General features: G+C 38.6%; 1 protein-coding gene and 1 pseudogene across 5 annotated transcripts in view; one reads left to right on the plus strand and one right to left on the minus strand.

Moving 5' to 3' along the window:
- The window catches only part of LOC105486617 (poly(ADP-ribose) glycohydrolase), a 135,586-nt gene that overhangs the window by 78,426 nt on the left and 29,281 nt on the right, over window positions 1-27,879 (minus strand). For all 5 annotated transcript variants that reach the window (XM_011749547.3, XM_071069999.1, XM_071069996.1 and 2 more), the window contains one exon: window positions 23,939-24,013. In XM_011749547.3, the coding sequence (XP_011747849.1) occupies window positions 23,939-24,013 (75 nt within the window). The remainder of the gene's footprint in view (window positions 1-23,938; window positions 24,014-27,879) is intronic.
- LOC139356301 (large ribosomal subunit protein eL33 pseudogene) lies at window positions 17,579-17,911 on the plus strand (annotated as a pseudogene).

Below are 27,879 nucleotides of genomic sequence, written 5' to 3' on the forward strand. Positions count from 1 at the left end.
AAGCTCCGCCTCCCGGGTTCACGCCATTCTCCTGCCTCAGCCTCCCGAGTAGCTGGGACTACAGGCGCCCGCCACCTCGCCCGGCTAGTTTTTTGTATTTTTTAGTAGAGACGGGGTTTCACCATGTTAGCCAGGATGGTCTCGATCTCCTGACCTCGTGATCCGCCCGTCTCGGCCTCCCAAAGTGCTGGGATTACAGGCTTGAGCCACCGTGCCCGGCCCCAGGAAATTTTTTTTAAAGGACCATTTCAGACATATACAAAAATAAAATAGGGTAACGAACCTCCCTATATCCATCACCCACCTTCAGTATTACAGGCTCTTGCCTGTCATCCCAGCACTTTGGGAGGCTGAGGCAAGTGGATCACTTGAGGCCAGGAGTTCAAGACCAGCCTGGGCAAGACAGTGAAACCCCATCTTTACTAAAAATACAAAAATTATTTTATGGTATGAATACAACACAATTTGTTTATTCATTCTCTTGTTGATAGATACCTGGGCTGTTTCCAGGTTTTGGCTATTGTAAGTAAAGCCGCTATAAACATTCTTCTACAAATCTTTTTGTGTGTATATATTATTCTATAAATCTTTTTGTGTGTATATATTTTCGTATCTCATAGGTAGGTATAGAAAGGAATGAAATTAATGGGTAATAGGGTAAGTATATGTTCAGTTTTCTAAAAAACAGCCAGACCTTTTTCCAACACTGTAATACATTTTAAACTCCCAACAACAAAGCATGAGAGTTCCAACTGCTCCATATCGCTACCTACATTTGGTCTTTTAAATTTCAGCCTTTCTAGCGCCTGCAGGCTAATATCTTATTCTAGTTATAACTGGCATTTCTCCAGTGACAAACAATATCAAGCATTTTTTAATGTGCTTATTGGCAATTTGTATACCTTCCTTTGGGAAATGCCTTTTAAATTCTTGCTCATTCTCTAATGAGGTTGGTTGTCTTTTTAATTTTTCAATTGTAGTTCTTTATATATTCGGGATATATGTCCCTTGTCAGACAAACATTTTGCAAATTTTCTCCCTGTCTTTTAAAATTTATTTATTTCTATTTATTTATCTGAGACAGGGTCTCACTGTGTTGCCAAAGCTGGAGTGTAGTGATGCAATCACATCTCCCTGCAGTCTTGACCTCCTGGGCATCAATCCTCCCATCCTCAGCCTCCCGAGTAGGTGGGACTACAGGTGTGTGCCACCATGCCTAATTTTTGGATTTTTAATAGAGACCATTGCTGCCCAGGCTGGTATTGAACTCACGGGCTCAAGCAATGCATCTGCCTCAGCCTCCCAAAGTGCTGAGATTATAGGTGTAAGCCACCACACCTGGCCTTCAAGTGATCCTTCCACCTCAGCCTCCCACGTAGCTGGGACCTCAGGCATGTGCCACCATGTCCAGCTAATTAAAGTTTTTTTTTTGTAGAGACAAAAAAAATGTCCCTATGTTGCCCTGGCTGGTCTTGAACTCCTGGACTCCAGCGATCAATCTGCTCTGGCCTCCCAAAGTGCTGGGATAACAGGCATGAGCCACTGCGCCTGGCATCCCTGTCTTTAGCTTGCCTACTTTCCAAATACTTGTCCTTCCGTCCTTATGAGTTTTAAAAACTCGTAAATACTTGTACTTCCGTCACAAATATTTATAAAGATGTCCTAGGAAATCTTTGTCAACTCCTGAGCTACAAAGATGTTTTCCTCTAGAAGCTTATAGTTTTTGCTTTTTCAGTTAGAATTCAGAATTATTTTCTATGTATAGTATGTGAGAAGGGGCGATTTTTTTTTTTAAGCCCACATGGAAATCCAGTTTTGCCAACACCATTTGTTGAAAAGACACTTCTTTTCCCTTGTATTGCTTTGGCACTTTTGTTGAAAATCAAATGCCTGTATAAACATGGGTCTGTTTCTGGGTTTACTACTTGGTTCCACTGATCAATTTGACTGTTATGTCAGTATCACACTGTATTCATTTCATTTCCTTGAGCTGCTGTGACAAAGAACCACAAACCAGGTGGCTTAAAACAACAAAAATGTATTATCTCACAGATCTGGAGACTAGAAATCTGAAACCAAGTTGTTGGTAATATCACGCTCCCCCTGAAGGCTCTAAGGCTCTTCCTGGCCTCTTCCTAGCTTCTGGTGGCTTCTAGCAATTCTTGGGGTTCCTTGGCATTCAGATACATCACTCCAATCTCTAACTCCATCATCATATAAGCGTTTTCCCTCAGTGTCTTTGTCTCTGTGTCCTTTCCTTCTCTCATAAGGACACCAGTCATTGATTTAGGGTACACCATAATCCAGTGTGGCCTCATCTTAACCAGTTACATCTGCAAAGACTATTTCCAAATAAAGCCACATCCTGAGAGTCCAGGTTGACACTAATTTTGGGGGACACTATTCAACTCACTACACATACTGTGTTGGTTACTGTAGTCTTATCATAAGTATTCAAAGCAATTCATGTAAGTCTGTAAACTCTGCCCTTCTTATTTACAATTTTTTTGCAAATAAGAGTCCTTTGTCTTTCCATATAAATTTTAGGAAACAGCTTTGCATTTTCTACAAAATGCCAGCTTGGTATTATGATTGGAACTGCATATAGGGAAAACTGATATCTTTTTTTTTTTTTTTTTTTTTTTTGAGATGGAGTTTCACTCTTGTTGCCCAGGCTGGACTGCAATGGTGTGATCTCGGCTCACCGCAACCTCCGCCTCCTGGGTTCGAGCGATTCCCCTGCCTCAGCCTCCTGACTAGCTGGGATTACAGGTGCCCACAACCATGTCTGGCTAATTTTTTTTGTAGTTTTAGTAGAGATGGGGTTTCACCATGTTAGCCAGGCTGGTCTTGAACTCCTGTCCTCAAGTGATCCACCCACCACAGCCTCCCAAAGTGCTGGGATTACAAGCGTGAGCCACTGCACCCGGTGGAGAACTGACATCTTAACCACACTGAGTCATCTGGTCCAAGAGCATGGCAGATATTCTTTTATTCAAGTTTTCTTCAATTTCTCTCAGCAATGTTTTATGGTCTTCAAGATACTGGTCTTACACATTTTTTGTTAAATTTATTTCTAAGTATTTTATGGGTTTTAGTGCTATTTTTAATGAAATTTTTAAAATTTCATTTACTGCGGGTATATAAAAATATAATGATTTTTGTTTACTGACCTTATGTCTTGCTAAATAAATTAGTTCTAATAGTTATTTTCTAGGTTCCTTGGGTTTTTCTGCATAAACAAACACTGTCAACTACAAATAGAAACAGTTTTACTTCTTCCTTTCTGATTTTCAAACATTTTACTTCTTTTTCTTACTGCATTGGCTAGGATTTCTAGTACAATGTACTCTTTATCAGATTGAGGACATAGTTGTTAACAGTTTTTTTTTGTTGTTGTTGTTTTCTGGAGACAGTTGCTTTGTTGCCTAAGCTGGAGTGCAGTGGTGCGATCTTGGCTCACTGCAACCTCTGCCTCCCAGGTTCAAGCAATTTTCCTGCCTCAGCCTCCCGAGTAGCTGGGACTACAGGTGCATGCTACCACACCCAGCTAATTTTTGTAGTTTTAGTAGAGATGAAGTTTTACTATGTTGGCTAGGCTGGTCTCGAACTCCTAACCTCAGGTGATCTGCCCGCCTCGGCCTCCTGAAGTGTTAAGATTACAGGCATGAGCCATCACTCCCGGCCTGCTAATAGTTTTATACTCTGAATGGTTACTAAATTTTGTCAAGTGCTTATTCTGCATCTATCACAATAATCACACAGCTTCCAAAATATAAATCCAATCCTGCATTTCTGAGATAAACTCTGCTTAGTAATGATGTATTATCCTTTTTCCATATTTCTGGATTTCATTTGCTAATATTTTATAAAATCTTTGTCACATACTATTATCAGAGGTATATATATGGCTTTATAAATGAGTTGGAAAGTGCTCCCGCCTCCTCTCTTCTTTGAGTTTCTGTGAACTTAGTATTACATCTTCCTTAAATGTTTGAGAGAATTGATCAGTGAAAACATCTTGGTCCACACAGTAACCAATGTTTAATTAGGCATATTTTACTAGGTATTAATCCTTTGTCTCTCATATATGTTAAAATAGTCTCCCCTGTCTATCATGAAACCACTAGTTTTATTATTTTTATTTTTTAATATCTACAATATAGTATACTTGAGCCCCTTTTTCAGTTTTATCTTTATCCTTTCTGTCGCTTGTTTGCTACTCTCCAGTGATACTTAACTATTTGCACCTCCCTAACGTACAATACTGACTTCACTATATACTATGATCAAATCACAACCTTTTGAACCTATTTTCTTACTTATGAAATGAAAATATCTTGCAGAGATGTGGTCAGAATTATAAGCTTTTCAACAAATAACAGCTAGTATTATGATGATGATGATAATGCATTATTTTACCCTCTGCCTTGTTTAACATTTTATTACCATTAAACCACAAATTACGCTTCAGGACTTAGTTCACATCTCCCTGGGAAGCCTTCACTGATTGCCTGACTGCCCCTTACTCTGTGACTCTAGAGCCAAAAGTACATACTTGTATTAGAACACTTACTGTGGTTACTACAATTATTTATCTGTATTTTCTGTCCTCTAATCTGTGAAACACAAAAAAATTTAAACATCCTGTGACCCCCAGTACTAAGCATCGTATTTAGTGCTCATTATTTGCTGAATAAAGAGTTGATAAAACCAAAAACATTGCATTTTATCTTCAAAGTGTCCTTGCAAGATAGAAACGACAAGGGCATCTAGAGAAACTAAAGCTCCAAGAAATAAGCAATTTGCCCACATTCAAAAACTTAGTGGTGGCTGGGGATGGTGGCTCACACCTATAATCCCAACACTTTGGGAGGCCAAAGCAGGTGGATCACTTGAGGTCAAGAGTTCGAGACTAGCCTGGCCATCTCTACTAAAAATACAAAAATTAGCTGAGCATGGGGGCCCACACCTGTAGTCCCAGCTATTCGGGTGGCTGAGGCATGAGAATCGCTTGAGCTGCGGAGGCAGAGGTTGCAGTGAGCCGAGATCACGCCACTGCGCCTCCAGCCTGGGTGACAGAGCAAGATTCTGTCTCAAAAACAAAAAACAAAAACACATTGGGACGAGATGCCAGAGCTTTTCTTCCCAGGTTCACGAGGAAGGCTATAAAAGAAGTACCGGCCAAGAAAGTGGAAGACTAGTTATAGGCCTAGATCTGCATTTACTCTCATATTAACCATAGAAAAATCCCTAAATTCTTTATTTCCTCATCCATAGTAAGGATAATTCTATAACTTTAACTTACAGAGTTATGAAAGCTCTCAGATATAACAGTGTTTTGTGAATTCTAAAGCTCCATATACAAAGTATTAATATCTAATGGGCCAGTAATTCACAAACTTTCTAGAGCCTCTTTCTTCTTTTATCACCCCCATATCAATTAACTGCCAAGTCCTATATTGATTGATCCAGCAGGATCTCACATATTTATTACCTCATCTTAATCACTACTAAACTACCCTCAGCCCCTCATCCAGTCTCATCAAGATTACTACAATAATTTAACTGTTGCCCTGCTAATAGACCACCTTCAGTTTCTGCTCAAGTAGACTCTGATGTGTTTCTGCTCCATTTCAAAGCTTTCAATGGCTTTCTGCTGCCTTTTCAATACAGAACAAATCCCTCCAACTAACAGTCAAGTTCTCTTACCCTAGATTCTTATCTAGTCTCATTCAGCATGTATCTCTCTCTCTCTCTCTCTCTCACACACACACACACACACACAAACTCTACCTTCTGTGTAGCCTACATACTAGGAAATTCATAAATTCACTCTTCTATAGCATCTGTTTGTGCTGCTACAGATACAATCCTGGAATATCTTTCCTCCTTAACTCCAAAACTTATCCAACCTTTTGATCTTGCTCAAACAATAGCCTGCTTCAAGTCTATCCAAATTTACTCTCCAGCTAAAAAGTAATTCTCCCTCTTGTAATTTATTTGTACTTTTTTTCACAAGACACTTAAGACTTTATGCTTTCTGTTGTTATTTATGAATGTGCCTTCTAGCTCCTACTAGAAGCTCCTTTAAGACAAGATTTATGATTGATTCACCATTCCTACAACAGAGGTGTTCATATGTAACACTGTCAATAAAAATATGTTAAATTAACTGACACTTTCTATCTGGGTTAACTGATTTTACAAAGCTCATCCTCCTCCTCTCCATCACCTTTCAGAATCTCTATTACTTAGCAAAAATATTATAGTTTTGTTTTGTGTAAGTTGATCAAACTGTCTATAGGTTAACTTTTCTATACTGGAACTACCTCTAAGTTTTCCCAAGTCTAAAACACAGGCTTACATTTCAAAAATTAAAAGTCCAAAAAAATTAAATGTTAGCGGAAAAACAATCATACTACTAAATTATGTAAGGGTAAAAAAATCAACTGGAAAAGGTGAAAGTTTCTAACATTTATCTGTGCACGACTGGGGCTGACACTTTGAAGAGAAGAATGTGACAGCTTACAAGAAAACAAACTCACTCATTCCCCTTAATTTCTGAAGGCTCATGAAAGTCTGACAGGCCAGCCACAGGGTGATCTCTCATGTGTATCGCCCATGACAATTATGGCTTCAATAAAAACTCCATTTTTAATAAACTCCAATTGGTTTTCAGGAAATAGCCAGGCTATCATGTTCATATTTAAGAAGGCGTATTTCACCAATTAGCAGCTAACTAGTTGATAGACCTAAATAAGACTGTACACGGAGAGGTACAAAATCAATGTGGTAGCAGAGGGCAAGGTGACGTAAAAGGCTGAGTCCAGGAGTCAGCTGTGGTGACACATACAAAGGGCTGTGCTGAGGATCACCCTGTCCCTCTACTTTCTTTTGGTTTGATTTGGTTTTCCTCTTCAAACAGCTATTAAGAGTCTCCCTATGAATTTTCAAAATGTTTATGACTCAAATCTGGGAAATGCTGATAACAATCACAGCTCATTATAAGCATTTGAAATTATTTGCCCTAATGATAGATAAATGAGATATACCGAGTTTTTAGAGTATCCTGTAATTCACACTGGAAATAACCAGAGGTTGTCCTTATATTAATTTAACAGTTGCTTAATATCAAATAATCGGGCTGCTATACACTTTGATTCCTCCCCATCAAGGATTGCCAGCAGAAGGGGGAAAAGAGGAAAAGAAGTGCTAAGCGATGAAATCTCCTTTCATTCTTAGTCTCCACTCCTAGGCCCAGCTCTTATCAGCTAGTGTGGGAAAAAGGAGGAGGAATGAAAGGAGAAAGAGTCCTCCTGCCAATCCTCACCACAAACCTACTTCCAATCTCTCCTAAGCACTGGTGTTTTTCTTTTTTTTTTTTTTTTTTTGAGACGGAGTCTCGCTCTGTCGCCCAGGCTGGAGTGCAGTGGCCGGATCTCAGCTCACTGCAAGCTCCGTCTCCCAGGTTCACGCCATTCTCCTGCCTCAGTCTCCCGAGTAGCTGGGACTACAGGCGCCCGCCACCTCGCCCGGCTAGTTTTTTGTATTTTTTAGTAGAGATGGGGTTTCACCGTGTTAGCCAGGATGGTCTCGATCTCCTGACCTCGTGATCCGTCCGTCTCGGCCTCCCAAAGTGCTGGGATTACAGGCTTGAGCCACCGCGCCCGGCCGCACTGGTCATTTTCTAATGACAGAACTCTGCATTAGTTTTTCACTTCAGAAAACAAGCCATCAGAGGCTTAAAATTCACAGGCTTTCTGGATGTGATGGAAATTTCACCATCATGACTCCTAATTCCAAATAATTAACAACTTGTCTGGGAACACAATCAGTTTAGGAAGAATATCTTCATCTAATTCTTGAAACAAAATATGCCTCTAATCAAAAACAGTCACACTATTTTCCTACACAAACTTCATTAAACACGAAGAACAGAATTGTGTAGGTTTATAAAACATGAAGGAAGCTCTTCTTTAAACAGTGTTTATCGCACAATCATTATCTATTTTCACGCTAATAATAAACAGCAGAATTCTTACCTTAGAAAAGACCAAACATAAAAATATACCCTCATTATCCTATGCCTCCAAAGAATTTACTTCTCAGTACTATTATGGTAAATGATTATTCCACACTGGAAATAAACCCACACTGGCACAAGACACTCTGACAGGTCTTTCCTATCTCTCACTTCTATTACTGTATGACTACGAGGCCATATCCATCAATCACTTTTGTAAACACCACCAAACCACATTGCTATTATGTTCAAGCCAATGGATACTTTCAATACCATATAGTCACACTATTATCCATCTTTATAGACAGGCAATCAAACTCAACATGACAAAATTTCAGAGAAACAGCTAATGGTGATGTAAGTTTTCTAGCCCTAGAAGTAAAATGGATGTAATCTGTCCAAGAAATACAGGTGAGCAATAACTTCAATCTTTTTTTATAGTTTATACTTTTAAATAATTAGCAGGTTTTTTGAACTCTAAGAAGTACTTTGAAAAATACTTATTTTTAAGTAATATATTTTTTTAAGAGATGGGGGTCTCACTTTTGTCACCCAGGCTGGAGTGCACTGGTGCGATCATAGTTCACTGCTGCCTCGAACTCCTGGGCTCAAGGGATCCTCCTGCCTTGGCCTCCCAAGTAGCTGGGACTACAGATGTATGCTACCACACCCAGCTAATTTTTTAAAAAAATTTTGTAGCGATGGGGTCTCACCATCTTGCCCCGGCTGGTCTTGCACTCCTGGGTTCAAGCGATCATCCCACATCAGCCTCCCAAAGTGCTAGAATTACAAGCACGAACCACCAAGCCCAGACTTAAGTAATTTTTAAGGTAGTTCAATGACAGCTTAGCACACTCACAGCATTATAAAATGTGCCATGCAAATCAAGTAACATACATACATACATATTATAGTGCTTAATTCTTAATTTAATTATTAAATTATCCAGTATGAAATAATAATATTATAGTCTGAACTTCACTCTTATTAAGGATGAAACAAAACTAATTTTCCTAAAAGGCTTGAGGACACTCTGTGGAAGTGCACTCTTTGGAGAAAGAACAAAAATGCTAATACATTAGTAGTTAAAACAAATGCTATTACAATGAAAAGATCTTTTTAAAAAATGGACAAGTTCTACTCAACAACTCAATTATTTGAAGTAATATCCAATTTAAAAAAATTCAGGCCGAGCACAGTGGCTTACGCCTGTAATCCCAGCACTTTGGGAGGCCAAGGCGGGTGGATAACAAGATCAGGAGATCAAGACCATCCTGGCTAAACACGGTGAAACCCCGTCTCTAATAAAAAAAAAATACAAAAAATTAGCTGGGCGTGGCAGCAGGCGCCTGTAGTCCCAGCTGCTCGGGAGACTAAGGCAGGAGAATGGTGTCGACCCGGGAGGCAGAGCTTGCAGTGAGCAGAGACTGTGCGCCACTGCACTCCAGTCTGGGCGAGACAGCGAGACTCCGTCTCAAAAAAAAAAAAAAAAATTCAAAACGCAGTCAAAGAATGTTGAGAAATCTCAGAAGTTCCCTGTAAGCAGGTTTCCATGTAGAAAGATAATGTCAGATGCAGAAGGATCCTTAGGGATGACCTAGTACATTGCTATCCAATCTAACTTTCTGCAGTGATGAAAATGTTCTATATCTGTGCTGTCCAGGATGGCAGCCACCAGCCACATGTGGCTACTGTGACTGAAGAACTGAATTTTAAATTTTATTTCATTTTAATTAATTTCTATTTAAATAGCCATATATGGATAGTAGCTACTGTTTGGACTCCACAGATATAGGCTTTCTTGCTATACCACTCCAATGAAATAGTCACCAGGGCAACCAAAAGAAGATTCAACGGTTTTCAGACATATGTAGATACAACTACAGATTACTAAATCTGTAGCTTTTTGTTTAGAGGTTTTAAAATACACCTAATTTTATTCAACTGCATCAGGCTACTTTTGGTAACCCCAATTCATTTTAAAAGAAGGATGAAAATGGTCAAATATTCCTCTTGAAATAATTTTGGTTTTATAGCCTATAAAAAAATGAAGGCATATAAGGACCGATGTGGCACGTAGTTACATCACATAAAACATTAAGAGGTCAGGTTCAATCTATCATCTGGTGCATTCATACTCCTTTTGCATGTAGGGAATTAAAGAGGTAAATGGGCCCCTGAAGTGTGAAGTTACAGAGCTCAGAAATCCAAGAAAGAGAACAGCCTCTCCTTTCTACTGAATTCTAGTCATATGTTGCTACTTAGTCCAAACACATATTGAACACCCACTTTGTCCAGGGCATTAGATTGAGCACTGTGAAAAATAAATACCAAGACAAACAATACAAGGTGTCTGTCCTCTAGAAACTTACTACTTTTTAGGGTAAAAATGCTACACAACAACTATAAAGCCTGGGCACAGTGGTTCATGCCTGTAATCTCAGCACTCTGGGAGGCCAAAGCAGGAGGATCACTTAAAGCCAAGAGTTTAAGACCAGCTTGGGCAACATAGTGAGACATAGTCTCACTCTGCCACCAGACTGGAGTGCAGCGGTGCAATCTCGGCTCACTGCAACCTCTGCCTCCTGGGTTCAAGTGATTCTCCCACCTCAGCCTCCAGAGTAGCTGGAACTTACACGCCACTACACCCAGCTAATTTTTGTATTTTTAGTAGAGATGGGGTTTCACCATGTTAGTCAGGATGGTCTTGATCTCTTGACCTCATGATCTGCCTGCCTCAGCCTCCCAAAGTGCTGGGATTATAGGCGTGAGCCACCGCGCCCGGCCAAAAAAATTTTTTACTTAGGAAGGTGTGGTGGTGTGGACCTATAGTCCCAGCTACTCTGGAAGCTGAGGTGGGAGGTTCTTGCTTAAGCCTAGGAATTTGAAGTTGCCATGATCATGTCACTGCACTCCAGCCTAGAGGACACAGTGAAACCCTGTCTCTGGAAAAAAAATAAATTAAAAAGTTATAATAAAGGTTATGCATACTGGCCTTACCTTTTCTCTCTTCCAATCACCAGTCACAAATGGTCAACTATCACCTTACACAAATAATTCCTAAATCTCTCAGTAAGCGATTGTGGTTCAAAGCCCACATTTCTGTGTGCTGGACTACTCTCCCTGAATATCCTGAACTCAGTTCAAGAAACATTAACTGTGCATCAGCCATGAGCTAGAAAATACTAAGACACCCTGGAGAAATTGGGCCTCACAAATATTCAGACATTTCATGGCTATATGATGCCTAACGTTAACAAGCACATGGAGGTGTGCACAGGTACTACTGTGAGCACACAGAGGAGTTTTTAGTAGAGGCTGAGAGGACAAAAAAGGATACTCAGAGGAGATAAAAACTGAGCTGAGTCTTGAAGGCTGGATTAAGAAGCAAGCAAACACCATGACAGAGAACCACAAGTAATTTAGAGTCATTAGACCATCAGGTTTGGAGCAGGAAAAGTGGCATGAAATGATGCTGGAGAGGTGGGCAGAAGCAAGGTCATGGAATGCCATAAATATCACCAATAAAGCTGAAAAGAGATGAAATGCCATGGAAGGTTTTAAGATCTATGCTTCAGAGAGATCATTGTGTGTGAGCAGCATGAAGGATGGATTTGAAGGGACCAACTGCACACAGGGGTCGGCTAGGTGACTGTTACAACATACTAGCTGAGTCACGACAATGGTATGGAGGAGACAAGTATAACAGAAATAGAGGCGAGACTCAAGAAGTATTTAGGAAGTAAAATTATGACATCATACTATAAAATGAGGAAATGGTAGATCAGCAGAAAAAGGTGGCTGAGGCAGAACAGGGCAGTTAGGATGGTGAACCAGTTCTGGCTTGAGTGAATGAATAGATAAATGGTGGAACCATTCACTGACAGAATTTGGAGAGTGGCCACAAGGCTAGTTTTAGGTACTTGTGGAATATCCAGGTGAATAAATCTAATCGTCAATTAGAAGCTGGCAGAGAGAAAGAGCAGAAGAAAAAAGATTTGCGCATAACCTGCATTAAGTGATATTGAAAGTTCTCACTATGTTAAGTGCTAGGAACATAACAAAGAACAAATCACAGCCTTGTACAAGGAAGCTTATAGAAGATGACTGTAAAACGTCAATTATAGAACTCTTTTTTTTTTTTTTTTTTTTTTTGAGACGGAGTCTCGCTCTGTCGCCCAGGCTGGAGTGCAGTGGCGCGATCTCGGCTCACTGCAAGCTCCGCCTCCCGGGTTTACGCCATTCTCCTGCCTCAGCCTCCCGAGTAGCTGGGACTACAGGCGCCCACAACCGCGCCCGGCTAATTTTTTGTATTTTTAGTAGAGACGGGGTTTCACCGTGGTCTCGATCTCCTGACCTTGTGATCCGCCCGCCTCGGCCTCCCAAAGTGCTGGGATTACAGGCGTGAGCCACCGCGCCCGGCCTAAAACGTCAATTATAGAACTCTGAGTGGTAATGATGTACCAATGCAGGTTCATCAATTGTAGCAAATGCACTATTCTAGTGGAGAATGTTGACAATGGGGGAGGGTGTGCATGCCTGGAAGTGGGGGATATATGGGAAATCTGTGTATTTTGCTGTGAATCTAAAACTGCTCTAAAAAAAGAAAGTCTAGGTCGGGTGTGGTAGCTCATGCCTGTAATTCCAGCACTTTGGGAAGCCCAACGCAGGCGGATCACCTGAGGTCAGGGGTTTGAGACCAGCCTGGCCAACATGGCAAAACACCATCTCTACTAAAAATATAAAAATTAGCCAGGCAAGGTGGTGCACACTTATAATACTCAGGAGGCTGAGGCAGGAGAATCGCTTGAACCCAGGAGGCGGAGGTTGCAGTGAGACGAGATTGTGCCACTGTACTCCAACCGAGACGTCTCAGAAAAAAAAAAACAAAACCAAAACAGTCAATTGCAGAAGTGATAGTCATGCTGAATACTAAAAGTCAAGCAAGCACTAACCAGGCAGCAGGGAAAGAGGGTCAAGGCCAGAAAAGATACAGTGACATATGTATCCTAAAGTATAACTGTTTTGGACATGCTGCCCTTGAGGAATGGAGTAAGACTAGCTTTTCCTTTGAGATAACAAGAAAGAGAAGCATAAAGTATGTTGAAACCCTTAAAATGAAGAAACTGAAAGCATTTACCTTTTAGATGTCCTCGAATCTCTCCAAGAGGTATGAAGTAGGAGCAGACAGATAGTGGAATGTCAGTAAACATTAGAAAACAATGAAAATGTTTGGAATCCTAGAGTAATGAGGAAATATACAAAAGATGGCAACAGGAAACAAAGGCCTACTTAAGATTGAATAACATGAACTCTTAGCAAGGCCTATCAGTAAGATTTATTATTCCCTCTCTCCTCTCTCCCTTTATTTCTTCCTCCTTCCCTCCCTTCCCCATTACAACTGTGTTGTGCAAAGTGTGCTCCATGGAATACTTGCTACAAAGGAAGTCAAAAGCTGTTACACGGAAGCTGTTTATAAATAAGTTTGGAAAAAAAAAAAAGGGTTTAATTAAATAAAGCCAAGCATGTTTCTTTACTGTAAGACTCCTCAGAGCTATTCCCAGAAGGAGGATATAATACGCAGTACATTCCCCCATCTTAACCATTAACCCTTTACTCATGAAGTGTTAATATTTGCATAATACAACCTAGGACACAGTGGACCAGAAGAAAAGGGATGAAAGCAGTGGAGACTCAAAAAACAGAAAGCACAGTAGGAATAAGGGAATAGAAAACTAGGAGGCTGTGGTGGGAGAAGAATTATGAGTTCATGACTTCAGAGAAGGAGCTGGCTCAGGGGATAACCAGGTCCAAGCTCTGGTCATTTGTGGTCACATGAGTTAATAAAGTAGGTCTCACACTCAGACTTGGGTGTGACTAGTAAATGGTTCATCAACATGAATATCAACTGAAACGAAGTTGCCCAAGGTGATGCCTAGTAACAGGAGAGAGGAAAAGAGGTGTCAAAGATGGGCAGATAACAAGAATGGGAAGAGGGAGTACAACCAGATGGCAAAGGATTCAAAGGAACGAAGACTGTTGGAAGCTGGTAGGTGCTCTCCCTGAGACTGTGCTGTTGCTGCCTTTTTTTTTTTTCCTAGTAGAAACAGGGATTCACCATGTTGGTCAGGCTGGTCTCAAACTTCTGACCTCAAGTGATCTGTCTGCCTCAGCCTCCCAAAGTATTGGGATTACAGGCGTGAGCCACATGCCCAGCCATGTGGTTCTAAATGATGCCAGATCTAAGGCTATGGGCCATTAAGGCCACCTTTTGCTAGAAGGTTTTCCTCTTCTTTCTACTTTTAATTCAAGTCTTTGAACTTACCAGGCCTCCCTAGCTTTACTCAATTAGTTTTTACAATGAATCTTCCCCTTTCCCTAGCCATTTTCAACTGACCTAATGTTTGGGTAGTATGTTTAATCTGATTCAGCTTCTTTCCTAGGTGCGATGTCAAAGACCGACTCTGATGGCATGTGCCACGGCCCATAGATAAAAGTGAGATGTCACTTAGTTACTTAAACTCCCTAAACCTTGGTTTTCCATTCTTCATTTGTAAAACAGAAATATTAATAGTATCTAACTCATGAGGTGGTTGTTAGAATTAAATCAGATAAAGCATACTGCTGACACTATAGCTGGTACATAGAAAACTCTCAGTAATAAGCACTACCACCTCCATCGCCACAGATAACCAAATAAGATGATCCAGCAAACACAAAGGAGATATCTACAGGGAGGATCTTGTAGAAGGGTGAGTTTGAAATGAGACAGACCTATGCCTGCAACAGATAAAAGTGTCCAAGAGAAGTGATGCTGGAAAAGTCTGCAACTTAAGCAGCAGGCATGGAAGAAGGAAAGGATTACAAAGGGAGACAGGAGCCAACCACCAGGAAAGAGGCTATGCATATGGTTACTTAAGGCAGTGAGCAGTTCCAACATTACACTCCCAGTGGAAGATGCCGTTTGTTTATCTTAGAGCTAGGCTTCTCAGGACTGAGGCAGATTAGACCAAGAGCAAGACTTCAACATATATCACTTTGGAGTTCATTTGAAAATATTCTGTATTTCACTATGCTGGAAATGGCCCCTGTTGCAGACAATGTCTTTTTATAACGCTTTTCATGTAATCAAAGAGCATTTGTGGCAACACGGTACTATGTCACTCAGCTTACCAAAAACTTCTTTAACACACTGTATAAAGAAAAATTATTTCGCTAGCTTAGAATCTGACAGACCCTTGTACTTAATGATTACCTGTCATTATCATCACAATAAATCGAGGATGAGTATTTTTCTCTACTAGTACTAATAGTAAATAAGGAGAAAGGCCATTGGCTCAGTCTTTGGTAAACCATAGCACCAACAGCACAGCACCCCCTCATATAAAAGGACCAATGGATCTATTTAGTCTTTGATGACCAAGTTTACCGCTTGTTTAAATAGGCTACACATTGAAACAGTACATAAATTTGAAAAACAAATCTAACGTCCTGTTTTCATTTACTCATTATTTCTACCTTCAGATAAAAATACTATAATAGTCCTTCCAGGGTTAAATATGAAATGTTACTTGTAGATAAAAATGTTCGAAGCATACTCAAAAAGACTACAGAATTTATTTTGATAGCAGGAACATAAGAAGAATAAATGTAAATTAATTTAACAGGAATTATAAATCAAGGCATCATGTTGAACTGTGTTAATAAAATACAAACAAAACAAAACCCAAAACACTTCAGAGCTAGCTGATAAAGAGAGACACAAATCACGGGCAAGATTAAAACATAAAATTATTTTCACTCGTCTAACAGTAGATTTTTGGATAATGAAATCAACACCACAGCAACATTTAAAAGGAATAAATTCTACTGCTATTTGATCCAAATGAAGGGTTAGAGTTATAGGACAAACTAAGTACTAGCTTAATTTAATTATTAGAATGTAAGAGAAAGTCCACTGAATGAATTTTCACTTTTGAGTATCTATAACTTCTAACCACTTTGTCCACCACATAACTACAATCCAGATAGTGTTTTGCAAAAACAAAATAACAACTCTAACTTCATCAGTGATCTAGTGCATAGAGTGCTCAACTAAGACTGATATTCCATGGTAACTCTTCAAGTTTATAAAAGCAAAGTGCCTTGTTCCAAATGGAGTAATCTGTCCTTTGGGATATGCACTATTTAGATATCATAAATATCAGACTCTCAACATATGTCCCAATTCAAAAGCACACATTACCCAAACCAGGGAGAGAAATTCCACATATTCCATACAAATCTAAAAGTCACAATTCATCTGTTTCAATATTTTAGTGACTCTGATTAGCTCCCTTTTGGCTCCTATAGTTCTTATGAATTAAATTGAGCTGTAAAGTAATGCAGACCTTATGATTCCAGAGACTGTGAGTCACCAAGGGAAGAGGTCCAAAAAGGTTAAATTTCCACTGAACTCCAAATCAGAGGTTCGAAAGCTAGAGAGATAAAGACATTAGCTGTAGTCTTATGGAACATTCAAGGCTGCTTTCATTTGATTAGGAGTTTGGTACAGGCTCTTTGTGACAAATATAACAAACACATTTCATATTTTTTAAGCTTTGAAGAAAATCCCAGAAAACAGATTATCTATGAAGAATGTTAAATCAATCCAAGTAATAATGTGTTTCTATACATTCAGAAACTTACTTCGGTGTTATCAAAAAAACCAAACCAAAACAAAACAAAAAATGACCACCAAAAGGCTATCACGGAAGGAGGCCACATTCCTTCAGTTACTGAAAAATGAAATCTGTTGTGATTTAAAATGGTAGTTACAACAATTTGCTGCGTTAGGTAAGCTTTTCCCAAACTATTCTAAAGAGCACTAACCCTCCAAGAAATGTTTATAGATAGTCTGGGGATAAAGGGGTGGAGAGAGGAGGAATGAAGAGAGAAGAAAGAAAAATCCTCTAACAACATTTTTGTCTAAAATTTTTAATACACAAAAATACTGAGTATATTTGATACAGTTATAATTACCATGAGATAAGCTACTCATAATAGCATGCCACACCTCAGAAAGCCAGGATGTTCACAGTATACCACATATGCATGAATGCATTGATGCTCAAGTGATGCATAAACATACAACTATTGTGTTTTACGTTATTGAATCATAGCTGATTTGTGCTATGATTTTTGCCTAATAATTTCAACATATATTTTAACTTTTTATTACATAATAGACATAAATCAAAACTTAATTTCTTCCAGCCATTACTCTGTGTCCATGAAATAACTTTTTTTGTAATCTGTTTTAATACAAGTTTATGTTCCTTTTTCTGAGTTTCTACTGATGCTCTGCCAATACATTATAATTTTTAAAGTTTTCCATAATCACAAGTTCAAAAACTGTTATTTTAGTTAAACACAGGTATAATAATACATGCCTCAATTTTGGAGACAATGAATTATGTTGTACCTGTTTTTAAAATTTTAAATGGCCTTTCTCTTTCTGCCAACTTGGAGCCTGTGGAGGCCTGCTGGGAACAGGACTTCTAAAAAGCAAATATGTCTGGAAGGCTATGGTCCAAGGCCATTTTTGCTGAGTATAAGTGGAGTCTCCAGAACCAAAGAGAGCACACAGCTCTTTTTAAAATTGAAGGTGTTTATGCCCAAAATGAAACAGAATTCTATTTGGGCATAAGACGTGCTTATGTATACAAAGCAAAGAACAACAAAGTGACTCCTGGTGGCAAACCAAACAAAACCAGAGTAATCTATGGAAAGGTAACTTGGTGCCAGGGAAAGAGTGGCATGGTTCACGCCAAATTCTGAAGCAATCTTCCTGCTAAGGCCATTGGACACAGAATCTGTGTGATGTTGTACCCCTCAAGGATTTAAACTAATGAAAAGTAAATAAATAAAAGTGGATTTGTGCTCTTGAAAAAAAAAACTAAAAAAAAATTTAAATGATAGAGAGTTCTGAAGAAAAAGATAGCTTAGACATAACATGATGAATTTAATTTGCATCATTCAAAACTCAATATTATGTCCCATTTACCTTTTAAATTAAGTAGCACATAAACAAAAATGCAAGTTCAATACTAATAGAATTACACACTCTTATTTACAGTGATAGAGGCTTTAAACAGTCTTTCTCTGACAAGTTATAGGACAAGAGCTCATAGGAGAATGCATAGTCAATATTTTAGTAACAATAGCGAACACAAAAGATGCAGAATTTCTAAGTTGCAATAATCTATTTTGTATGTATGATTTGAAGTGAAGACTTTATGCTATATATGTATATTTAAATTGTGGTTTACAAACAGAAATATATTACTAGCCTCATCACAGCAACAAAATCATTCTAAAGTCTAGGTTTTTCATTTTTTACTTTTAAATGTCCTGTCATTCCTGTACTCCTCTCTCTCACTCTCCACCTTTACCAGCCACAGATGCAAAAAACAAAAGCAAAACCAAAACCACTCATTTTGTTATTTATGATAGCCTTCATGGAAAAACCAATGGAAGGATGAAACGAAAGGCATATACATTTCTATCTTTTCAATTCCAGACATAAAACTCAACACAGAAAGGAAGATGAAACAGTCACTAAAATCCTTAGGCTTCCTTTCAACAATTAATCCATTTTCTTAAGAAGTTTGCTACATACATCAATTGCAGATTTAAAGCTCTTTAGTTTAACATTTTATACTTATTGTGAAATATTCAAAAAGTATATAAAAATATATATGTATAGTCTAATGAATAAATATAAAGCAAACATCCAAGTCCAGAAATAGAAGCCAACATCACAGAAATAGAAGAAACCCCCTTAAAAATATATCCCCCATGCTCTTCTTCAGTTACTACAGCTTTAATGTAAGTTTCACAAGTTAATACACTACGAATGAAATGAAACAGTGCCACAGGTGTTGTAAAAGAGGAGTATTTGGCTGGGCACTGTGGCTCATGCCTGTAATCCCAGCACTTTGGGAGGCCAAGGTGGGTGGATCACCTGAGGTCAGGAGTTTGAGACCAGCTTTACCAATATGGTGAAACCCTATCTCTACTAAAAATACAAAAATTAGCCTGGCGTGGTGGCAGGTGCCTGTAATCCCAGCTACTCAGGAGGCTGAGGGGGTAGAGTCGCTTAAACCTGAGATGCAGAAGTTGCAGTGGGCCGAGATTGTGCCACTCCACTCCAGCCTGAGTGACAGAGGGAGACTGTCTCAAAAACAATAAAAGAGAAGTATTTAAAAATTCCTCCAAGATGCATTGATAGAGGCCTTTTCTAACATATAGAACATTTTGTCCAACTTTCCAGTGAAAAATGCCAGGAGTAAGTATATTGATTCATTTAGAATATAAATTACAGAAGTGTTTGAATTTAATTTTGTGGAACACCACACAGGAGGGCCATAAAACACAGATTGTGTGTTTGTAGCACTTCCAGCAGCTGGCAGTGAGGAAGACCAATATTACCCCGAAGATGCAGAAAATACTAAATAACAGCCATTTTGACTCAGTAGCACCTAAATATATAAATATAAATAACAAATTAACAGATTGCTCTCTGTGATCTTTGCCGGTTTCTAAAAAAATAACAAAAGCTGAGGTACTACTCCTTACTTCCATTCCTGTAGAGGTGCTCACACACCAGGGTGGGCTTCTGGGCCCCTTATCTCTAGTGCTAGAGACCAGAATGTAGGTAATTACAGTACCACGGATTCACAATGACTGTTGATATAAACTCCTCTTGTTGTAAGGTAGTTTGAGTTACAAAATCCTTTACTTACTGAATTAATCAAAGAAAGGTTTTAAGGAGATAAATATCAACGGCCTCAAAATAAACGTAACTGCAAAATATTAATCTTAATATGATGTGAAATTTAATTATTTTCCTTAATAAAACAAGCCACTCAGAGTTCAATGTCACATTTAAGTAAAGAATTTCCAAATTCTGACTGGGAGCAGCCACTCACACCTGTAATCCCAACACTTTGGGAGGCCGAGGTGTGCAGATCACTTGAAGTCAGGAGTTCGAGACCAGCCTGGCCAATATAGTGAAACCCTGTCTCTACTAAAAATCCAAAAATTAGCCAGGCGTGGTGGTGCATGCCTGTAGTCCCAGCTACTTAGGAGGCTGAGGCACGAGAATTGCTTGAATCTGGGAGGTGGAGGTTACAGTGAGCCGAGATCGTGCCACTGCACTCCAGCCTGGGCGACAGAGTGAGACACTGTCTCAAAACAACAAAAAATTAAAAAATAAAAACTGAAAAAAAATTGCCAAACCCTGCTAATAAACAATGTTTAAGAACCCTTAGTTTAAGGCCGAGTACGGTGGCTCCAGCCTGTAATCCCAGCACTTTGGGAGGCTGAGGAGGGAGGATCATGAGGTCAAGAGATTGAGACCATGATGGCCAACATGGTGAAACCCCGTCTCTAATGAAAATACAAAAAATTAGCTGGGCATGGTGGCGCACGTCTGTAGTCCCAGCTACTTGGGAGGCTGAGGTAGGCGAATGGCTTGAACCCAGGAGGGGGAAGTTGCAGTGAGCCAAGATTATGCCACTGCATTCCAGTCTGGTGACAGAGCTAGAATCCATCTCAAAAAAAAAAAAAAGAACCCTTTATAAGGCCAGGCAGAGTGGCTCATGCCTATAATCCCAGCACTTTGGGAGGCTGAGGAACGAAGATTGCTTGAGTCCAAGAGTTCAAGACCAGCCTGGGTAACAATGGTGAAAAATCATCTCTACAGAAATCTGTATAAAGACAATTTTGGGTAACAATCTAAGTAACAATGGTGAAAAATCTGTCTCTACAAAAAAATACAAAAAACTAGCCAGGTGTGGTAGCACATGCCTGTAGTGCCAGCTACACGGGAGGCTAAAGTGGGAGGATGTATATAGCCCGGGAGGTTGAGGCTGCAGTGAGCTGTGACAGCACCACTGCACTATAGCCTGGCTTTAAATTAAAAAAAAAAAAAAAAAAAAGAACCCTTTATAAACAAGCCTTCCTACTGCAGAACAAGACACTGAAAATGCAAATCAAATATAATTTATTTGTTTCCCTTGCACTAAAAACCTTTGCTTCCACCAATCCCACCTACATATATGTCTGACACTTACTTCTCACTAACCACTGCAAGCATGGGCAATGTTGTCCCTGTGGGTCACGACTTGGTAAAGTTCTAGAATAATATCTGGAGATTTGATGGATAGAAAAATACACAAGTGTATTAAACATCCAAGGTATTTTGTTAAGTATACAATAATGACAGAATAGCAAACAATCACAGGGAGAACCACCTTCAAATCTCTAGATAGGCTTTATACAAATTTCCTCAAATCTCTAACAAACACAGGAGTGGATGAGCAGACAATTTATCAATTTGATGGAATATTGCTGCAACCATTAAGGCTAACCATTATAAAGTTATATATCACAGAAGATTTTATAATACAGCATAAATTTTAAACATACATTTATATCTAGCTATAAGACATCATATATATATGGGCAAAGACTTAAAGAATACAATAAGAAATGAATACTTAGTGTAGTTGTAGGGACTTCTCCAACCCTCCATATGTTTACAAAGTAAATGCAAATCAGAAGGTCTGGTTGGGAGCGGTGGTTCACACCTGTAATCCCAGCACTTTGGGAGGCCGAGGTGGGAGGATCACTTAAGGTCAGGAATTTGGGACCAGCCTCACCAACATGGCGAAAACCCATCTCTACTAAAAATACAAAAATTAGCCGGGCAACGTGGCGGGCACCTGTAATCCCAGCTACTTGGGAGATTGAGGCAAGAGAATTGCTTGAACCCGCAAGGCGGAAATTGCAGTGAGCTGAGATTGTGCCGCTGCACTCCAGCCTGGGTGACAGATGAGACTCCATCTCATAAAAAAATAAGTAAGTAAGTATCAGGAGGTCGAAAATGCAAGGACTCTTCTCTCTAAAGAACTGTAAAACTATCATCAGCACCTGAGTAATCATTTCATATTTATGATCTACACTAAACACACCAAAACTTGCTATCTATTACCCGTTTCAGGCATGCTTCTGGGCAAGGTCACCAGATAAAGGGGAAACAAGGTCCTGTCTGAGTATTCTGATTAAGAAGAGAGAAAAAAATGACTACTCCATAGCAAGGTGACAGAGGTATTGTAACCAATGGCACGTTTTACTGCCATCTCAAGGTATCAAATTATACATTACTTCTTACCCCAATTAACCACTATATCCAATTTAAGCCCAGAAAGTTACAACACAAATGTTATGTCCTGATAACTTAAGTGACAAGGATAACGATTATATCAATTTGATCTACTTTTCATTGCATCAGATATTACATTGCTGTAACAGTGAAAGACATTTAGATTCAAGGATATCTGAGATATCCAATTTCCAGACACAAGGATAAGGCTTTCATTATTTACTTTATGTCTGCCTTGCAAAAGCCATATAGGTCAAAAGCTCAGTAAGATAATCCTGAAATTACTGGTACTACCTTGAAATGCAGAATTAGTTTGGATTCTATTAACATGATGTAAGAATTGCCCTTAGCACCTAGGTTTGTTGCAGAAAGTAACAAATTAATCCTAAAACTCAGAGTGAAATGCAAAGAATCCAAAAATAGGCAAAACAAATTTGAAAAAAAAAAAACGAAGTTATAGGACACACACTTCCTGATTTTAAAACTTACCACAAAGCTATGGAACCAAGACTGTGTGGTACTGGCACAAGGATAGACACATAGATCAGTGGAGTAGAAATGAGAGGCCAGAAACAATCCTTACGTCAACTGATTTTGAAAAGGTGCCAACACAATTCAACCGGGGATAGAAGAGTCTTTTCAACAAATGGTGCTGGCACAACTTGTTATCCACATGCAAAATAATGAAGTTGAACTCCTACCTTATACCACATATGAAAATTAACTCAAAATGGATATTCACATGGAAAATAATAAAATTGGACCCCTAATTTACATTACATACAAAAATTAAATGGGCAATGGTCATAGTGTAAGAGCTAAAGCTATAAAATTCTTAGAAGAAACATAAATCTTCATGATCTTAGATTAGCTTCTTAAATATGATCCTGAAAACAGAAGAAAAAAATGATAAACTAGACTTCATCAAAATTAAAAATTTTTGAGCTTCAAAGTGTACCATCAAGAAAATGAAAAAGGAAAAAAAAACAAAAAATGGGAGAAAATATTTGAAACTCATATATCTGGTACGGAACCTGCATCTAAAATATATAAAGAATGCCTAAAATTCAATAATAAAGACAAAAAATTTGAATAGATATTTCTCCAAAGAAAAGATACAAATGGCCAACAGACAAATGAAAAGACTCCCTCTGCTAATGGTACTGTGAAAGTGATATTCCTATCCACTACTGGCAGCATAGTAAATTGCTACAATTAATCTGTGGAAAAAGGATTTTATGGCAAAAGTTTTTAAAAGATTTTAAAACAAATGTTTTGTGCCCTTTGACTTAGTCATGTAATTTCTGGAAATCACCTAAAGAAACAATATCAAATATGGGAAAATACATATACATATATAATGATGTTGTCACAATGTAATTGGGGGTGAAACTGGATGCAACCTATATGTTTGAGAATATGGGAACCATTATATTCTCAAAATCTAAGCATGGACTGTTATACATTCCTTGATAATGCTGATAATGGTATGAAAATATAACAGAAAATGTGTATTCTAAGAGACTAAAACAAAATTCAATATTAACTCCTAATTATATTTATCTAAGATATATATATAACAGCAAATTTATAAAATTAAAAGATGATAATTATCTTAGTGTGGCTGAATTATGGGTATTCTTCTCAAACCTTCTTATAGAGTAGTCAATAATATTTTCATAAAGAAATAAGGATACTTTTACCTTATCCCAGAAATCGATCAAAGCTGTAAAGTCCCATTTCTTAGAATACGCCACATTGTATTTCAGAATAGCATCCTGTGGAAAATGCAGAAACAAAACGTCATGTTATGGACAAGTGAATGACCCATGAAGAGCCTGTCTCTTATGAACTACCTCCAGTACATTTCATAATGTTAGACAAGCTTCCTACAACCTCCCCCTGCTACTGATATGGACATCAGTAGCTACAGACAAACAGAATGAATACTAATTTATTAGTCACTTAAAAAAATGAGATTAGAAAGGTCAAGTAATAGGTGAAAAAACACAATTACACCCTAAAGCATGTGTTCTAAATAGGGTGATACACTCCAAATAGACAAAAACTGGATCTTGAGGGATAAAAAATGAACTTGGATATCACAATTGTTGGTGGTCCTTGAAAGCGTCACATTATATATACACAGAGATACATAGTGTATTTGTAGTATGAAAATTTCATGGGTCAGTTAATAGGGTTGAGATATAAATTTTTTTTGTAAAAAACAAAAAATAAAAATTTCATGGGACGAGTTTAGGAAAAAATATTTAAAAATTGTCTTTTTTCCTTTACTATAAGGTATTTTTATACAATATATATAAATAATTATCTTCCTCTAGCAGTTCACATAAATTACACATTTATGTAGAATGAAAAGTCAAAATATGCCATCTACTGGTGTAGTTTTTAACTGTTTGAATAGACAATACTATACATCTGGTTTCCGAGTCAGGTATGCATAAGACAATCCATTAGATGTGCAGAAAGAACAATTTATTTATAATTACCTTTTATCTCATCCTTTTAAATATCTACTTTGGTCTTATTTTATACTGTACATATTACATTAATAAAGTAAAAGATATGCAGAATTTATAAACAACTATTTATCTTGGTAATACACACTCAAAATTTTTTTTACTGAGGTACACAAGTCTGAAAACCACTGTTAGATTATTACTATAAATCTTTCAAATTTCATTATCATTGAATAAGTTTTAAAAAAATTAATACTCTGTCAAAGCTTCCTGAATAGTACTTCATGCCATACTAAGCATCTAGGTTAAAAGATGAGCCAACAAAATGTGTCTTATTTACTTGGAATCAAGGGACATCCAAGCTCCTTAAGAAAAGAAAAAGAAAAATCATCCATAAAATAAGATAGCAAGAAAGAGTCTTTATTTTTCGCTCACAAGCCATAACATAACATTTTCTATTAAGAATTAACAGATTTTAGGCTGGGTGTGGTGGCTCACGCCTGTAATCCCAGCAGTTTGGGAGGCCAAGGCAGGTGGATCACGAGGTCAGGAGATGGAGACCATCCTGGCCAACATGGTGAAACCCCGCCTCTACCAAAAACACAAAAACTAGCTGGGCGTGGTGGTGTATGCTTGTAATTCCAGCTACTAGGGAGGCTGAGGCAGGAGCATCACTTGAATCAGGGAGTCAGATGTTGCAGTGAGCCGAGGTCACGCCACTGCACTCCAGCCTGGGCAACAGAGTGAGACTCAGTCTCCAAAAAAAAAAAAAAAAAAAAAAAAGAATTAAGAGATTTTGGCCTGCACGGTGGCTCATAGCACACTTTGGGAGGCTCATAGCACACTTTGGGAGGGCGAGGTAGGTGGATCATTTGAGTCCAGGAGTTCGAGACTAGCGTGGGCAACATGACAAGACCCCTAGAAAAAAATACAAAAATTAACCAGGCATGGTGGTGCATGCCTGTAGTCCCAGCTACTTGGGGGACTGAGGTGGGAGGATTGCCTGAGCCCAGGATGTTGAGGTTGCAGTGAGCCGAGATCGCACCACTGCACTCCAGCCTGGGTGACAGAGCAAGATCCTGTCTCAAAAAAAAAAAAAGAAAGAAAAAAAAAATGAAAAGATTTTAAGGATTTTTTTTTTCTAATCACTGGTATCTAATTTCAGAACCTCACAAAGTATTAAATAGAAATGTGTATCAATAGGTGAATGAATAAAAAATGCATATACTGGAGCAAACTACCAATATACTGAACAACACGGATGAATCTCAAAAATCTTCATTTTGAGGGAATGAAGCCAGATATACCTACTATGATTCCATTCATGCAGAATGTAACTATAGTGAAAAAGAACAGATTAGTAGTTGTCTGGGGCCAGAGCAGAAAGCGGAATGGACTGCAAAGTGGGGAGAGGAACCTTTGGGGATGATACAAACATTCTGTGTCTTGATTATAACGGAGCTTCATGGGTATGTGTAAATGTCAAAACTCATCAAATGACACACTTTAAAAGGATAAACTTTCTTATCCATACATTATTATTCCTCAAAGTTGGTAAGGAAAAACATTTTAAATAGCAATTGCATTCTAATTCTTCACTGTAATTCTCTAATTCTTTTAGTGTTTTATAACTAGCATTAAGCTCTGGCTCGTATTTATTTTCACTTCAGTCTTCAAGTCTCAAAAGTAGTCTATCATGAGGTCGCCTGTCATTAGAAAAACTGGATCCTACTCTGTACTCTTGAGTTATCAACTACTGAGTAAGTTCTTTTTAGTTCCTAATTCACAACAAGCACAAAAAATTCTTTATGTGCAAATTATCACACACATTATTTATATAAGTACTACTGTACTTACATGTAAAATCAACTTTTGAGGACACTATTACTTTTTAAAATTCCGAATGTCTCTAATCCCTCTAAATCCAACATCAAATGATATATAAACAGCAAAAAGATCATTATATTCAATTAGAGGGATTTAATGTTTCCCTCTTCCTCTCTCAAAGCATTCTTTCAGCGAAGGAAACAATTACCATAAGCAGATAGAAAAATATCTCGATGGATTACTCCGTTCTATTGAATCTACCATAAGAGAAACGCAAAAAGGAAATTCAGATTAAAGCAATTACCCTTTCCTGAAATAATCATGGTGCACCAAGGAATTGCTAGAGAGGTAAGAAGATTGTGTAATTTAGAACACTATAGTTAATCTTTCATTTAGTTATTTTTTTTTGAGACAGAGTCTTCGCTCTGTTGCCCAGGCTGGAATGTAGTGGCCCGATCTCAGCTCACTGCAAGCTCCACCTCCCGGGTTCACGCCATTCTCCTGCCTCAGCCTCCCAAGAAGCTGGGACTACAGGTGCCCACCACCACGTCCGGCTAATTTTTTTGTATTTTTTAGTAGACAGAGGGTTTCACCGTGTTAGCCAGGATGGTCTCAATCTCCTGACCTTGTGATTCACCTGCGTTGGCCTCCCAAAGTGCTGGGATTACAGGTGTGAGCCATCACGCCCAGGTGCCTTTTTTTTTTAAGATGGAGTTTCGCTCTTCGTTGCCCAGGTTGGAGTGCAGTGGTGTGATCTCGGCTCACTGCAACCTCCACTTCCTGGGTTCAAGCGATTCTCCTGTCTCAGCCTCCCGAGTAACTGGGAGGCGTCCGCCACCACGCCCGGCTAATTTTTGTATTTTTAGTAGAGTTGAGGTTTCACCATGTTGGCCAGGATGGTCTCGAACTCCTGACCTCTGGTGATCCACCCGCCTCGGCCTCCCAAAGTGCTGGGATTACAGGCCTGAGCCACTGCTCCTGGCCTCACTATAATTATTCTATTTGTGTTTGAAGAAATATAAAAATTCTTAAAAACAGCCTCTGTTTAGAAGAATAAAAATAAAGAACCTAAGATAGTGTTCTTCAAATGGACTCTGGGTAATATTCCTGGGTAGCCTGCTTCTATGTGAGTTTATAATTTTGTTTTTAGAAAATAACAGCCAAATGACAACATGCTATAGAAATGAAGGCTGGGTATTAATAGACAAAAATAGTGAAAAGACTTAGCTGTCCTTCTATACACCACAGTACAGGTATGTTAAATTCTAAAGAACCTTGGTCCAGATGTGGTAATGACATGCCTGTAATCCCAGTATTTGGGAGGCCAAGGCAGGTTG

The sequence above is a fragment of the Macaca nemestrina genome, chromosome 9 (genome assembly GCF_043159975.1).
Source record: "Macaca nemestrina isolate mMacNem1 chromosome 9, mMacNem.hap1, whole genome shotgun sequence".
Lineage (NCBI taxonomy): Eukaryota > Metazoa > Chordata > Mammalia > Primates > Cercopithecidae > Macaca > Macaca nemestrina.